The sequence below is a fragment of the Jaculus jaculus genome, chromosome 6 (assembly GCF_020740685.1).
Source record: "Jaculus jaculus isolate mJacJac1 chromosome 6, mJacJac1.mat.Y.cur, whole genome shotgun sequence".
NCBI lineage: Eukaryota > Metazoa > Chordata > Mammalia > Rodentia > Dipodidae > Jaculus > Jaculus jaculus.
In genome coordinates, this window is record NC_059107.1 from 71,523,146 (window position 1) to 71,540,444 (window position 17,299).

At 42.5% G+C, this 17,299-nt stretch overlaps 1 protein-coding gene and 1 pseudogene across 1 annotated transcript; one reads left to right on the plus strand and one right to left on the minus strand.

Moving 5' to 3' along the window:
• Window positions 1–2,598: 2,598 nt before the first annotated feature.
• Window positions 2,599–3,785, minus strand: LOC101609391 (annotated as a pseudogene).
• A 9,320-nt stretch (window positions 3,786–13,105) lies between these two features.
• Window positions 13,106–16,395, plus strand: LOC101609674 (isopentenyl-diphosphate delta-isomerase 2). The gene is given in 6 exon segments (XM_004662203.2): window positions 13,106–13,148; window positions 13,151–13,266; window positions 14,317–14,386; window positions 15,304–15,440; window positions 16,082–16,268; window positions 16,271–16,395. Coding segments are annotated over 6 exon segments (678 nt in total).
• The last annotated feature ends 904 nt before the right edge of the window (window positions 16,396–17,299 follow it).

The window sequence follows — 17,299 nt, forward strand, 5'->3', positions numbered from 1 at the left end:
ATGCTTGCTATCCTTACTGGGGTAAGTTGGACTATCATAGTTGTTTCAATTTGCATTTCACTGATAGTTAAGGATGTCAAACACTTTCTTAAGTTTGTGTTTGCCATTTGTATTTCTTCCTCTGAGAACTCCCTATTCAGTTCTCTGCCCCATTTTGTGAGAGGGTTGTGTGATTTTTTTATTGTTTATGTTTTTGAGTTTTTTGTAGATTCTAGAAACTAGGCCTCTGTCAGTTTTATAGCTGGCAAAAATTTTCTCCCATTCTGTGGGTAGTGTATTGGCTCTTCTTATGGAATTTTTGTCTGTGAAGAAGCTTTTCAGCTTCATGAAATCCCAATGATTGAGTGATTGTTTAACTTGCTGGGCTACTGGGGTTTTGTTAAGGAAGTCTTTTCCCACTCCTATGTCATGGAAAGTTCCTCATTTTTTTTTCTTGCAGAAGTAGCAGAGTTTCTGGTTTTATATTGAGGTCTTTGATCCATTTGGACTTGATTTTTGTGGCTAGTGAGATGTGTGGGTCTAGAGTCATTTTTCTGCATATGCAGTTTGTTCAGCACCATTTATTGAAGATGCTGTCTTTTCTCCAGTCCACATTATTAGGACCTTTGTCAAAGATCAACTAGCTGTAGTTTCTTCTTCTAAAGTCTGGATCTTCAATTCTGTTCAGTTGGTCTATAATCCTGTTTATATGCAGGTACCATGTTGTTTTTATTACTATGACTTTGTAATATAGCTTTATATCAGGTATGGTAATGCCTCCAGATATGTTTCTTTTGCTGAGGATATTCTTGGTTATCCAAGTCTTGCTAAAATTCCATATGAATTTTGAGATCGCTTTTTCTATCTCTGTGAAGAATAATTCTGGAGTTTATTAGCATTGCATTAAATATGTATATTGCTTTTGGTAGGATTTCCATTTTCACAAAGTTAATTTTGCCTATCCAGGAGCATAGGAGGTCTTTCTGTCTTCTCAAGTCCTCGTCAATTTCTTTCTTGAGTGTTCTTGTGTTTTCATTATATAAGTCTTTCACATCCTTAGTTAGTGTTATTCCAAGATGTTTTATTTATTTATTTATTGTTGCTATTGAAAATAGGGGACTTCTGGGTAAGATGGCAGCATAGTAGACTTACCAAACCAGCCGGGGGAGGTATTTAAGCAAAAACCACAACAAAATACACTCTTCTCCTGAAAAGTGAAGGAATATAGGTTATTCTTAGACACAGCAGAGAAGCCAGAAAGACCAACATCCAACAGAAAGGAAGAAAATGGCCAGAATCCCAATGAGGCGCTTGTGGCCCACTGATCCATCTGCTTCATGCACCTGCCCAGCACTGACTCACAAGGCGCACCAATCAGTGGCAGCAGCAGAGACCAAACAAGGGTATTTTTAAACTTCATCAGCCTTCTTGCAAAGTTAAGAAATCTGAAGATCAGAGCTGGGCGTGGTGGCACACACCTTTAATCTCAGCACTTGGGAGGCAGAGGTAGGAGGGTTGCTGTGAGTTTGAGGCCTCCCTGAGACTACAGAGTGAATTCCAGGTCAGCCTGGGCTAGAGTGAAATCCTATCTCTAAAAACAAAAAAAAAAGAAAAGAAAAAGAAAAAGCAATCTGAAGATCAACTAAGGAGCTTCTGAAAGGAATGTGGAACAGGTGGAACTGAATGAGCAAATCCAGAAGTCTGAACTCTCCCATGCCCCACCATCAGAACCATGAACCTCCCAGCATTCAGCCCCCAGTGGCAGTGCAGCCAGCATAGCTGATCTGAGCTCCAGCTCCACAGCACAACATGGAGGGATTGATGTGGGCACTTAGTATTGGTGAGAGTGAAAGCCACCCCAAGTGGTAACAAGGCTGACTGACAAAAAAACAATAAATAAATAAATAAACAAACAAACAAACAGGTACATTAGGCCTGCATTGAAAGAACTAATCTCTCTTTCCTTCTCAGGGCAGGTTATGGGTTACATATTCTTGGTTGGCTTTAGCATTGTCAAATAAGCTGGATTCGGGGGTGGAATATTTCTGCCATTGATGCTTTCATACTTGTGTGACCTTTGTCTTTTACTTCTGTCATTATTGGGGTTAAGGTCTGATCCAAATCCAGGCTGACCTGGAACCCAATTTATTTTATTTTTTTCTTGTCACATTCTGAAAACCCTGTCACCTGCTTTATTCCGGAGAAGAGTAAAGGGAAAAGAAAAATAATCACTTGAATTTGAGGAGCAGCTACATAGGAAGTAAGAGTAGCAATAATTTTAGGCCTCTAGGTTCCTCTGATCCAAAAGGGAAAACTTCCTTGCTTGAAAATTTAAACGTTTAATTTTCCCTAGAACAAGATCATCCATTCTGCTGGGATAAAAGAATAAAGAAAAACACTGAATAGCACCAAATGGGGTTTAACACGGAACGCAGGGTCGGTTTTCTTTTTTCAAGTGGAAATTTTTACATTGATACTTATATGTCATGTTTGATGTTAAATTTTTCTCTTGATTTAATCTTTTTACTCTTGTGGTAGAGTCTCAGGAACCCAAGCAGCAATTGCAATACTAATCAGACATATGATCCAGCTACTCCTTCCAAACCATATCTAATCACTAATGGACTACACTCAAAGCTACCCCAGGGTTGGGGCATGGGAAGGAGTGGGAAGCAGTAACTATGCTCTCAGAGAGAATGGATACTGTGGATGCCACCAGTCAAACAGTCGAACGCTGTGCACTGGGTCCAGGATGACTTGCACACCCTGTTCACTGTGCAGGTTCTGACCACCATGAACAGGAGAATCTTGGAACATCAATCTCACTCAATGATGCCGCATGTCCATACTCACATTAATAGTAAACAGAGTAAATATAATTGCCATGACAATTGGTATAAAGATGAACTTGAGAGTGGTAACCTGCAGTAAGCAGCAGTCTGGTCCGGGTTGGTAGGAACATCTTCATACTGAATGGGAGGCTGCAACCATTCCATACACTTGCTCTTTAATCTAGGAGACTGTTTTTTAAACCTGAAGTTGAACTCCCACATTGGTTCCTGTCTGTTCCCAACAATCTTTCTGCCCCAGAAAAGCAAGCATATGGAATTCCTTAGTGTGCTGGGATAACTTTATGGAATGGCTGGATTCTTGGAGATTCAAGCAGCAAATGGTTTATACATATGGTACAGAGATCGGATCACACAAGCCCAGAGACAGCGCAGCTTCTCCATTGACTCTGGACATAGGCGCAAAGGCAGAGAAGCATCCAGAGTGTGATGCCTTCAGTACAACCTGGTCCAAAAGGCAGCAGTGCAAGTGACAATCCAGGCATTCTCACAAATCAAGGAAAAATTCACAATGTCCTCAGGACGGATGTAGGAGGCCAGCAATAGCCAAATATCCATGGGATATTCTTCTCCTCCAGCCCCATCCAAGTCTTTGTGTCTCTTGTTTTTCTTTTTTCGGGAGATGGTTCTTTCCTGGATGGTTTCCTCCTGGATATCCATCTCATCACTGCTATCAATGGTATCACAGGGATCACCCACCACAGAAAGAGCTTCTTCTGAAGGAACCTGGGATGCTTCCAAGCCACAAAGAGATTTGACTTCCTGCTGAATAGCATTGGCGACTGCTTTCTTGACATGTCCAGACCTCACAACCACTGGATCCGAGTTGGCATAATCCGTCACAGTCACTCGACCTGAGCAGGTGTCGTGGGCCCGGAACTTCAGTTGCTTTCCTCTCTTAGTCATGGCAACTGTGCTGGGGTGAGGCTGGCCTAGCTGGCCGGGACCTCGGGCCATGTCTTGGGCCAGAGAGCTGGCTCTGTGAGCTGTGAGCCAGCTCTGCCTGACTCTGCGGCCATCCTGCACCCGAGGCGGCTCCTGGAACTCAATTGAGAACAGAAATCTCTACCTCCCAGCAGAAAAGATTAAGGGTAAAACAACAAACACCTTTAGGGATTTTGGCTTTATAAGACTATCTGTTTATTTTAATCTCCACAATTGCATACTTTGTGATGATTTTTATTAAATGTATATATTTCTCAGTTGAAGTTTAGAATTTGCCAGTAAATTGTTCCACCCAGTCCACTAGAAAGCTTGCTTAGCAAGCTAATGCAACACCTAGGATTACTTCTGAAGCTGGATAAGGGAAGAAGAGCTGTACCTGGCACCTTAAACTCATATCCTGAAAGTGCATAAAGGTGGATTGCACACCCTGGACACTCAAGCAAGAAATTGCAGAAGACACAAGGAAATGGAAAGACATCCCATGTTCTTGGATTGGAAGATTCAATATTGTGAAAATGGCAATCTTACCAAAAGAAATCTACACATTTAATGCAATCTCCATTAAAATTCCAATGGCATTCTTCACAGAAATAGAAAAAAAATCCTAAAATTTATTTGAAAGCACAAAAAAATTTGAATAGCCAAAATGATTTTGAGCAACAAAAATAAGGCTGGTGGTATCACCATTCCTGATTTTAAGCTATATTACAAAGCCACAGTAACAAAAACAGCATGGTACTGGCACAAAGACAGACATGTAGATGAATGGAACAGAATAGAGGACCCAGATTTAATCTAGGCAGCTAAAGCCCTCTGATTGTTTTTTAAATTTTGTTTGTTTATTTTTATTTATTTATTTGAGAGCAAGAGAGAGAGAGAATGAGTGTGCCAGGGCCTCCAGCCACTGAAAATGAGCTCCAGTTGCATGTGCCCCCTTGTGCATCTGGCTTATGTGGGTGCAGGAGAATTGAGCCTCAAACCAGGGTCCTTAGGCTTCACAAGCAAGTGCTTAAACAATAAGCCATCTCTCCAGTACCAAGCCCCCTGATTTTTGACAAAAATGTCAAAAATCTTCATTGGAGAAAAGACAGACTCTTCAACAAGTGGTGCTGGGAAAGCTGGTTAACTATATGTAGAAAGGTGAAAATAGATCCTTCTCTTTCTCCAAGCACAAGGATCAGGAGACCTTAATATCAGACCTGAAACTCTGAAATTGCTAGAGGAAAAGGTAGGGGAAACCCTTCAACATATTGGCAAAGGGAATGATTTTCTGAATATAACCCCAATTGCTCAAAAAATAAAGCCACTAATCAAACACTGGGATCTCATGAAATTACACATCTTTTGTACAGCAAAGGACCCTGTGAATAGAGTAAAGAGACAACCTACAGAATGGGAGAAAATCTTTGCCAGCTATACATCTAACAAGGGACTAATATCCAGAATATACAAAGATATCAAAAAACAGAACAAGGGTTAAGATGGCGGCGTAGGTACCATTCCAAAGCAGCCTAGGGGGGAAAAAGACCAAAAAAATACTCAGCAAAATACACACTTTTACTAAAAAGTGAGGTGTATAGGAAATTGAAGTGGTAGCGGATAAGTAGAAGAGATCCAGAGCATCCAGAGCCCTCACAGGTTGGCAAAAGCGGCCCCAGAAGCTCCACCAACTGCTGCGGCGGCAGCGGCAGCGCACCACAAAGCTGCAAGGCTCGGCTCAAGCCACAGGAAAAACAAGGTGAGGGAGCTTCCACTCACACCAGAGCTCTCCGTAACTCAAAAAACACGAAGGGAGAGCAGCAGTGAGCAACGGAGGAGCAGACCACAAGGTAGAAGAATACATGGAACAGCGAGAGAACCAGAGCAGCTGTGGCTCCCTCCCCTCCCCACCGCCTGAGCTCAGCTCCAGAGAACAGAGCAGCAGTCCCAGGACACAGCCATGCCAACTTGAGCTGACAGCAGGACCCAAGCAGGAGCAGAGTCCGGCAGCAACATCAGTGGCTCCAGCACCAGTAACAGCAGCCCCAGCAGGAGCAGATCCAGTAGTGGCAGCAGCAGCAGCAGATCCAGCAGCAGCAGCCTCAGTGGCAGCAGTGGCAGTGGACCCAGCAGCAGCAGCTTCAGCAGCAGGGTGGCTCCAACAGTGGCAGCTACAGCAGCAGCAGCAGAGGCAGCAGCAATGGTGGACCCAGAAGCAGCAGCTTCAGCAGGAGCGGCAACAGACCCAGCAGAGGGCAGTTAGAGGGCAAAATCAAGTTACCTACAAAGGCAAGCACATCAGGATTACAGAAGATTATTCAACACAAATTTTAAAAGCCAGAAGGGCTTGGAGTGATGTATTCCTAGTTCTGAAAGATAACAACTGTCAACCAAGGTTACCTTATCCTGAAAAGTTATCCATTCAAATAGACAAAGAAATAAGGACATTCCATGACAAAAGCAGGTTAAAGAAGTATTTGAGGACAAAACCAGCTCTACAGAAAATACTTGATAGAATCTTCCATGCTGACGAAAAGGAAAAGCACACATATAAGGAACCCAGAAAAAACAAGCAATACTCAAATACTAGTTAACACAAGAGAGCACAAGTAGAACCGAAACCACACACACACACGAAAAGACAAACATAAATACACACCTTTCAATAATATCTCTTAATATCAACAGCCTCAATGCCCCAAAGAAAAGACATAGGTTTGCAGACTGGGTTAAAAACCAGGATCCAGGATCCTACAATTTGTTGTCTCCAAGCAACTCACCTTTCTATAAAGGATAGACATTATCTTAGGGTGAAAGGTTGGAAGACAGTGTTTCAAGAAAATGGGCCTAGAAAACAAGCAGGGGTTGCTATCCTAATATCTGATAAGGTAGACTTTAGTCCAACATTAGTCAAGAAATATAAGGAAGGCCACTTTATATTGATTAAGGGCACACTCCAACAGGAGGACATTACAATCCTGAACATATATGCACCTAACATGGGGGCTCCCAACTTCATCAAACAAACACTATTAGAACTAAGGTCACAGATAATACCAAACACAGTGGTAGTGGGTGACTTTAACACCCCACTCTCATCAATTGACAGGTCATCCCAGGAAAAAATAAACAGAGAAGCATCTGGACTAAATGAGGTTATAGAAGGAATGGACCTAACAGATATATACAGGTCATTTCATCCAAAGGCTGCAGAATATACATTCTTTTCAGCAGCACATGGAACATTCTCTAAAATAGACCATCTATTAGGACACAAAGTACATCTTAACAAATTCAGGAAAATTGAAATAATCCCTTGCATTCTATCTGAACACAATGGAATTAAACTACAAATCAGTAGCAAGAAAGGCAATAGAGCATACACAAAATCATGGAAACTAAACAATGCAGTACTAAATGATGAATGGGTCAATGAATAAATCAATCAAAAAATCTACAGAGTTAGGGGCTGGAGAGATGGCTTAGCGGTTAAGCGCTTGTCTGTGAAGCCTAAGGACCCCGGTTTGAGGCTCGATTCTCCAGGACCCACGTTAACCAGATGCACAAGGTGGAGCATGCATCTGGAGTTAGTTTGCAGTGGCTGGAGGCCCTGACATGCCCATTCTCAATCTCTCTCTATCTCTCTCTCTGTCTCTTAAATAAATAAATAAAAATGAACAAAAAATATTTTAAAAAAAACTTATAGAGTTAAATGATAATGAGAACACATCATATCAAAATCTCTGGGACACAATGAAAGCAGTTCTCAGAGGTAAATTTATAACCTTAAGTGCCTATATTAAGAAATTAGAAAGGTTGTAAGTAAATGACCTAATGCTTCACCTTAAAGCCTTGGAAAAAGAAGAACAAGGCAAACCAAAAATCAGTAGACCGGAAGAAATAATAAAGATTAAGGCAGAAATTAATGAAATAGAATTAAAAAAATCCAAAGAATTAATGAAACAAAGAGTTGGTTCTTTGAAAGGATAAACAAGATTGACAAACCCTTATCAAATCTGACCAAAAGAAAGAGAGAAGAGACACAAATTAATAAAATCAGAGATGAACAAGGTAACATCACAACAGATTCCAGAGAAATTCAAAAAATCATAGGGACATACTATAAAAGCATATACTCCACAAAGTATGAAAATCTGAAAGAAATAGATGATTTCCTTGATTTATATGACCTACCTAAATTAAATCAAAATGAGATTAATCACTTAAGTAGACCTATAACAAACATGGAGATCCAAACATTTATCAATAATCTCCCAACTAAAAAAAGCCCAGGCCCAGATGGATTCACTGCTGAATTTTACCAGACCTTTAAGGAACAGCTAACACCATTGCTTCTTAAGCTTTTCCATGAAATAGAAAAAGAAGGAATTCTACCAAACTCCTTCTATGAGGCCAGCATCACCCTGATACCAAAACCAGGCAAAGATAGAACAAAAACGAAAATTACAAACCAATCTCTCTCATGAACATAGATGCAAAAATTCTCAACAAAATATTGGCAAACAGAATCCAAGAGTATATCAAAAAAATCATTCACCCTGATTGTGGTGGTTTGATTCAGATGTCCCCCATAAACTTAGGTGTTCTGAATGCTAGGTTCCCAGCTGATGGATATTTGGGAATTAAGGCCTCCTGGAGGGAGTGTATTGTTGGGGGCGGGCTTATGGGTATTAAAGCCAGTTTCCCCTTACCAGTGTTTGGCACACCCTCCTGTTGCTGTAGTCCACCTTATGTTGGCCAGGGAGTGATGTCCACCCTCTGCTCATGCCATCGTTTTCCCCTGCCGTCATGAAGCTTCCCCTCGAGCCTGTAAGCCAAAATAAATCTCTTTTTCCCAGAAGCTGGTCTTGGTTGGGTGATTTCTAACAGCAATGCGAACCGGACTGCAACAGTAAAGTGGTACTGAGGAGTGGGATTGCTGCTGGACACCTGACTGTGTGGATTCGGCCTTTTGGAGCTGATTTTCAAGAGGACTGTGGGAGGATTTGAAACCTTGGCCTAAGAGATGCCTTGCAGTGCTGTAAGTACAGCTTGATGGACTATTCTGGTCAGAACTATGGACTGTGAGGTTTGGCTTATGGGGGTGAGAAAAAGCTTTGCCTGGGCTGGGCTAGCAGTTTGTGTGAGAAGCTTGCTCTTGTGCCCATGTCCTGAGAAGTTGTGCAGGGTTGCTTTGCGTAGAAATAAACTGGTGTGAGCAGAGGGATATGGCACAGAAAGAAAAATCTTTGGGTGAACTGTTGCCCATTCAGCTGCAACTGAGAGATGACAACATTTGAGACTGGGCTAGCTGACCTGCGCTGGGGCAACGAGAAAAATGTAGACTCTTTTGAAAGGGCCTGAGTGCTCAAGGAGTGTCCTGTTCTTCAAAGTCTACTTTATTCCCCCCTGGATTAACAAATTGGCACCCTACCTGGTATCGTGGAGTATAAGAAATGCTGGAAAGAGGGTCATTGAGTTTGCAACACGGTCTTGTGTTTTGGAAATGGCCATGGGCAGTGTGAAGCGGGTTTGCTGGTTGCCTGCATAGAGACCCCATGGGGCCAGTAGGATGAACGTGGCTTGCAGTGGAGACCCAGTGGAGATGCTGGGACCATGAGATGGCTGCCAAGGAGCTGCCGGCCCAGATGAAGTTTTCCAGGACTGTGAGTAGCCTAGCTGGAGGGGCGGAATTGGAATGCCAGAGACTTGTTGCTGGTTAGAATTATCGGACTTGAAGATTTGTCACTGGCTAGAGTTGCTGGACTTGAAGCTACAGAGTTTGATGTTTGCCCTGGTTGTTTTAAATCTTGTATTGGTTGAATGTTTCTTTGCTATGCCCAATGCCATCTTTTGCAGTGTGAATATTTATTCTGTGCCATTAGCTACAGATGATTGGGCTTCTGCGTGAGAAGGAAAATAGTAGAGGCCAGTATGTTGAAACGGAGATATAAAGGGAAGAGAAAGGAAGGGAGGAGGATAATTAATAGGATGTTATTGTATATATGTAAGTACAATGATTGAGATGGGGAGGTAATATGATGGAGAATGGAATTTCAAAGGGAAAGTGTAGTGGGGAGGGAGGGAAGTACCATGGGATTTTTTTATAATCATGGAAAATGTTAATAAAAATTTAACAAAAAAGAACAATAAGAAATCAAACAACCCAAATATAAAATGGGCTATAGAACTAAATAGAGAGTTCTCACCAGAAGAAATAAAGATGGCACATAAACATCTAAAAAGAGTGTTCTACATCCTTAGCCACCAGGGAAATCAAATTAAAACTATCTTGAGATTCCATCTCTGTCCTGTCAGAATGGCTGCCATAAACAACAGATGACAATAAATGTTGGTGATGATGTGGTAAAAGGGAGGTCCCTGTTGACTCCACAACATTATAGGCTATTTCCAAGGCCCTTGGCTTCCTGTGAGAAAGAGGTGGTAAGACCCTATTGCTGAAGACCTCACATGCCTGAGCAGCAAAGTCACTGAGAAATTAAGATGGTGCTGAGGTAGAAAACCTTCTCCCTGTGGCCCATACAACTGAAAGATGGAAAAAAAACTGCACTGTGTGCAGCCTTATGGGAGACGGAAGTCATCAGTGGTGAAAACAGTGGACACTGGAAGCAAGTTTGGCTAGACAGGCCAACCTTAATGTATCTGTTGTCTCCTGTCACTTGCTTTTGAGTCAAGGTCTCCATGTGGTTTACCACTATTATATGTACCAGTTGAGCTGGCCTCCAATATTTGGTATTCTCCAGTTCCAAATGCTATTGCTATAGGCACGTTGGGATTTGTTGGGACCACAGATGTGTGCCTAGTGTCTTGGTGCCTGGCCTACTGTGGGTAGTAGGGAGAATTGTAAGACCCCCAAAACGAGGACCCCATGCTCTGCCCAGATATGGCGACACCCCAGATCACTCACGAGAAGCAGTCTTGATGCAAACTGCAAGAGGATTTTATTCCAAGCGCGCTGGGGCCCACAGTCGTACACCTCACAGGGGTAGAGGACTGCAGAGCCCTGAATGCAGGAATGGGACAGTTTTTATATGGTTTCTAACAAAGCCTGTGCATTAGACCAATCATTTTTTTAATATCAGGAGCCCACAGGGTGCGAGCCAGTCAGTTTGTGCCACTCCATAGTTTCTAAGCCAATTAGTTTAATTTGTTCAAGCCCCTCGTGGACCAATCAGTCTCTTATGACCTTGGTGGTCAGCATTTGTGCAGGTCCTTGGGTGGGAGTAGCAGAGTGTGGTATCAGTCTCCTATGACCTTGGTGGTCTGAGGCAGGCTGCTACAGCTTATGGTGCAGGCTACCAAGGCTTACAGTGTGGGCTATTAAGGCTTATGGTGCAGGCTATTTACAGAAACCAAATAAGTGGTTCACTTTATTACTCATTTCCCATCCTTGAGGGCTATCTCATGTCCTTTTTACCTAGTTTTATATTAGGAGCAGGCTCTGATATAATGAGAAGAGGGATTCTTTACTTGCTTTCAACAGAGAGTAAAGCTTGGCGTTTGAGGTATGCAGGGGCCTGCTTAAGCTCCCTTTGGAGTGTGATAGTATTTCTGGGCTTCTGAATTCTTGGGCCTTTCAGAATCAAACTCAGGTTGAGAAGCTAGTAAGTAAGCAAGCATCTTAAACTGCTGAGCTATCTCCTCAGCCCTCTTTTTTTGTTTGTTTGTTTGAGTTAGGGTCTCACTCTAGCCTAGGCTGACCTGGACTTCACTATGTAGTCTCAGATTGACCTCAAACTCATAGCACTCCTCCTGCCTTTGCCTTCTGAGTGCTGGGATTAAAGGTGTGTGCCACCATGCCTAGCTTCATTTCTTTTTATGTAGGAGTAGGAGTTTTATTTAAAAGCTGGAGCCTGCTGGCTGAAAGGCTTCAAGCCTGATGGGGAGTGAGGATTAAGGAAAGACAGAAGAAAGACTGAAAGCATGGACCCCAGTCCAGGGCTGAAGCAAGGCCTCAAGCCAGGACTGAAGACATGGTTTATTTCACAGCATTCCTTTTTTTTTTTTTTTTTTAACAGCATTCCTTTTTATATCTTTTTACAAACAGTTTTTCCATGGACAAAGATTTTATGAGCTTTACAAGTTCCTTATCAAAAAACCTTCCCATTACAGAGATTTTGCATTTCAATCATTTCTCAGTACAAAGGGCCAGCCAAATGGCTGAAGATACCTAATCTTGCTTACAGGTAGGCTGCTATGGTTATGCTAATGTCTTGCTGCCAGATGGCTTCCCAACACTGAAGATACACAATCTTACTTGCAGGAAGGCTGCTATAGTTTTGGTAATGTCTTGCAGCAAGAAGTGAAAGGCCCAAGAATTCAGAAGCTCAGAAATACTATCATGCTCCAAGGGGAGCTTAAGAGGGCTCCCTGCATACCTCAAACTCCAGGCTTTACTCTCTGTTGGAAGCAAGTAAAGACTCCCTCTTCTCATTATATCAGAGCCCACTCCTAATATAAAACTAGGTAAAAGGGCACGAGATAGCCCTCAAGGATGGGAAATGAGTAATGAAGTGAACCACTTATTTGGTTTCTGTAAATAGCCTGCACTATAAGCCTCACACTATAAGCCTTAATAGCCCACACTGTTAGCCTTAGTAGCTCGCACCATAAGCTGTAACAGCCTGCCTCAGACCACCAAGGTCACAGGAGGCTGATACCATACTCTGCTACCCCCACCTAAGGAATTGCACAAAGGCTGGCCTCCAAGGTCATAGGAGACTGGTACCACACTCTGCTACTCCCACCCAAGGACCTGCACAAATGCTGACCACCAAGGTCATAAACTAATTGGCTTAGAAACTATGGGGTGGCACAAACTGACTGGCTAACACCCTGCGGGGCTCCTAATATTAGAAAATGATTGGTCTAATGCACAGGCTTTGTTAGAAACCCTATAAAAACTGTCCTGTTCCTGCATTCGGGGCTCTGCAGTCCTCTACTCCTGTGAGGTGTACGACTGTGGGCCCCAGCGCGCTTGGAATAAAATCCTCTTGCAGTTTGCATCAAGAGCGCTTCTCGTGAGTGATTTGGGGTGTCGCCTTATCCGGGCAGAGCGTGGGGGGCCCCCTGCGGGGTTTTTTTTTTTTTCCTACAGAAGCCCAGGGCTATGGATACAAGTGCAGCCAAAATGGCTCCCGACAAACAAGATACCTGTTGGACAATAAAAGCTACAATGAGAACATTTTCTAAAGACTAAAGCTGTTGAACTTTGTCTATGAACTGTCTCAGCACTGGTGAAATAACTTGCATTGTTAACATGGATGGCATTTAGCTTCCTCTTCCCTCTGCTTTGTACTTATGGGAGTGGAGTCAATCTGTGTTTTGCAGGTATGTCCCAGGTAAGTACAACTCACCTTAATGAACTCCAGACAAAGTGGAGGAGATGTGCATCATCATTGACAAGCAGGATTGGGTCATTGGAGGGGAAACCAAGGGGAGATGCTGCCTAATGGAAAACATAGAGAAGGGTGAGCTGGAAGGTCCCATGTGTGTGCAGACCTGTACCATCAGCTACTCTCTGACAGTGTTTAGAAAACAAACTTCATGGGGGCTGGAAAGATGGTTCAGCAGTTATTAAGGTACTTGCTTGCAAAGTCTGCTGGGCCAGGTTTCAGTTTCCAAGCCATCCATGGAAGGGGGATGCAAAAAGTAGGGCAAGGGTCAGGCATTTGTTTCTTTGCAGCAACAAGAAGCCCTAGTGTACCTATATACACATGCTCACACACAAATGAATACACATACTTGGACACAAATAAATTAAGAAAGAAAGAGGGAGAGAAAAGGAAGGAAGGAAGCCAGAAGTGGTGGCACATGCCTTTGATCCCAGCACTTGGGAGGCAAAGGTAGGAGGGTCACTATGAGTTCAAGGCCACATAGAGAATTCCAGGTCAGCCTCATCTAGACTGAGACACTACCTTGAAATATACACAAAAAGAAAGGAAGAAAGAAAGAAAGAAAGAAAGGAAGGAAGGAAGGAAGGAAGGAAGGAAGGAAGGAAGGAAGGAAGGAAGGAAGGAAGCAATAAAGGGAAAGAACAAATGAACCTGAGAAAAGATGGTCCACATGCTGCTACTATCTTTGAAAGATTTAGAAGAAACACAGCAATGATATTCACATTATTATGAACCCATCCAGGGCTTCCAATGTAACAACAGGCTGTAGAGCAGAAGTCACTTTGTCCCTCTGTTTATCCATCTGCCTGGGCATTGTGGCAACAGTTACAGTAGAAGGGACAGGACCAGGTCCAAATCCTCAAATCACTCCTGACTTTCTAGTTTTCTGTTTACCAATGGACAGCAGTTGCAAGAGTCATTGCTGGTGATGCTGAGCGTAATTAAGTACTTGAATGCCCCAGTGTTAAGTGTCTTGTATAGAGAACTTTCCAGCAAGGGTCACCAACTGCTGTTGGTGCCACTTTCATGAGCTGTATGAGAGTAAAGACCCTTTAGAGGAGAAGGGGCCATTTTTACAGACTCCACCTAGACCTTGATTTCGTACTAACGCCCATGCATTTCACTGGGCTGATGCACCAAGGTTTCAGTGGCATCCTCTTAACATAAAAAGACAGCTTTTGATCCAGCAGGTAGTAGACACCAAGTACACTTTTCCTGGTGAGCCCACTCAGCTGAAATCTAAAAGCATCAAGTTCACATAGGTGGAGAGCTAGTGAGCAAATCCATCAAAGCTCTCTGTGTTAATCAGTCCCATTCCAACTAAAGATGGAAGTGCATCAACTTAATAGCATTTCACAGCTGGAATTGAGTCCAGGAATCTTATATATCAACATTTGTCCAATAGAAGATGAATTGATGCTGTGGAAGTAAGTCAGAATTAAATCTATTTTATTCAATAAGTAATAATGGCTAGGAAGGAAATTTCCTCCTATTTAGTAAAGGGGATCTTCCAGTAAAGCAGCACTTTGCACATTTTTTTCATAAGCAAAGTTGATTCTAAATAAATCATTTTCTTTTTTTAAATTTGTTTTCTAATTTACTTTTACTTATTTATTTATTTATTAGAGACAAAGAGAGGGACAGAGAGAAAGAATGAGAATGGGCCTGCCAGGGCCTCTAGCCACTGCAAACAAACTACAGGTACATGTACCACCATGTGCATCTGGCTTAAGTGGAACCTGGAGAATTGAACCTGGGTTGTTAGGCTTTGCAGACAAGTGCCTCAACCGTGAAGCCAGCTCTCTGGCCCCATTTTTTAAAAATTTATTTTTAATTTTTTTATTATTGGTTGATTTGAGAGAGAGAAAGGAGCAGGTAGAGAGAGAGAGAGAATGGGTGCTCCGGGGCCTTCAGCCATTGCAGATAAACTCCAGGCATGTATGTGGCGCATCTGGCTTTATGTGGGTTCTGGGGAATCAAATCCAAATCCTTTGGCTTTGCAGACAAGTGCCTTGACCACTAAGCTATCTCTCCAGCCTTGAATAAATCATTTTCTGAAAGATATTTACCTGGCTATATACTTAACAAATTAAATTATCCAAACACACAATACAAAAATACCCACATTTTTTCAGGGCATTTTACTGACTCATGTTCTAGTAATCCTCTATACAATCCTGAAGAACTGGAAGAGAACAATGCCATAGGAATGAGGAGGATGGCCCTGAGACACCTGCAGGCTGAGCTGGGCATCCCCAGGAACAGGTACACAGTGACCCCCAGAAAGACAGAAATGTGGGACTCACATGAATCTCTAGATGCCCTCATGGATTTGTTTTCCAATTCTTGCTATTATACTTCCATGATATCATAATTCCACTGCTCTACCTTCTTCATGTGGAACAATAGCAAGCCTGCCAATGGGAAGGCTGTGCAACAAGGCACCATACTTGTCACCATTCTGAAAAGTAAAACATTCAGACATGGAACCAGTATAGCTCCACAGAACTATGTTCAGCTTTCTCATGTTCCATGTTCACACATGAAATAATCATGGCCAGAAATTTTGACCTCTTTTTTATGAACTAACCAAAATTTCCAGTGTTTAATTAAATACTGTATGACATTCAGTGGGTATGATGTACATTTTGTTTGTTTGTTTGTTTTGTTTTTGTTTTTTGAGGTAAGGTTTTGCTCTGGCCCAGGATGACCTGGAATTCACTACGTAGTCTCAGGGTGGCCTTGAACCCACGGTGATCCTTCTACCTCTGCCTCCCAAGTGCTGCCATTAAAGGTGTGTGCCACCATACCTGGCATTTTGTTTTGTCTTGTTTTTAATGAGGAGCTAAATGATTTTCAAAATAAAATCTTATTCCCTATTATTGAATTGACACTGTATCAATTTTAACATAGATTTTCATACAAGACATAATTTTTGTGTCCCAGAAGTACCACAAGTATCAGTAGTATGCCATCTGGAGAGAACATGAAGTTGGCTCTCTTCTGTTTGTGAGGAGAGACCACACAGTGAACCCAGACCCCACAGAAATCAAAGGACACTGCTTCATGAGCTTGGAGGAACTGGTGGAGCTCCTGGACAGGCAGCCTGTGGTCAGGAGGTCACTCCATGGTTCAGGACCATTGTAGAAGACTTCCTGTTCCATTGGTTGCCGTATTTGGAGGACACCTCCCCATTCATGGAACCTAACAAAATATATGGACTGTGAGGTAGTGTGGGAAAGTAAGTCTCAAAGTAGGCTATGCCCCCTTAGTCTAAGGGATTTTTGATTTTGGAGTTGGGGAGATAGCTCAGCAGTTAAAGGAGCTTGCTTGCAAAGCAGGGGTTGATCTATACCCCAGGTTAAAATGGCCTACATGAGGAGGGTGAAGGTGTAAATATATAAATGGGGAATTGAGCCAGGCATGGGGGCTGCAAGCCTTTAATCCCAGCACTCAGGAGGCAGAGGTAGGAGGATTGCCATGAGTTCGAGGCCAGCCTGAGACTACATAGTGAATTCCAGCCCAGCCTGAGCTAGAATGAGACCCTATTTCAACCAACCAAAAAAAGAAAAAAAGAAGTGGGGAATTGAAATCCTATAATGTCTTCTACTACACTAAGATTCAACCTGCCAATTTTATCCTAATGCTAACCTTTTATTTCTCCATGGCTTAAATTTTTCTTTTTCATTTTATTTTATTTTTCAGTTTTTCGAGGTAGGATTTCACTCTAGCCCAGGCTAACCTGGAACTCACTATGTAGTCTCAGGGTGGCCTCAAACTCACAGCAATCCTCCTACCTCTGCCTCCCAAGTGCTGTGATTAAAGGCGTGAACCACACACCTGGCTTCTTAAAATTTCCAACGGCCATCTACAGAAAATGTATTTTTTCTCCTAAAACATCCCCCTGGTAGTTACACTGTCCTTCCATAGATCCAGATGTAGACAGGCTCCCACAACAATCACTGCTCTCCAGGACACCTCTGTTGGTGCTTTCATCATTGTCTTTGAGAGCTTCTCCATTTACATACATGTTCTACATGATATTAAGATGTATGAACAACAAAGAAACTTTGTTACTTTTGACCAGGTTCACAAATTTCACAAAAACTACTATTTGTGGAGCAAAACAGC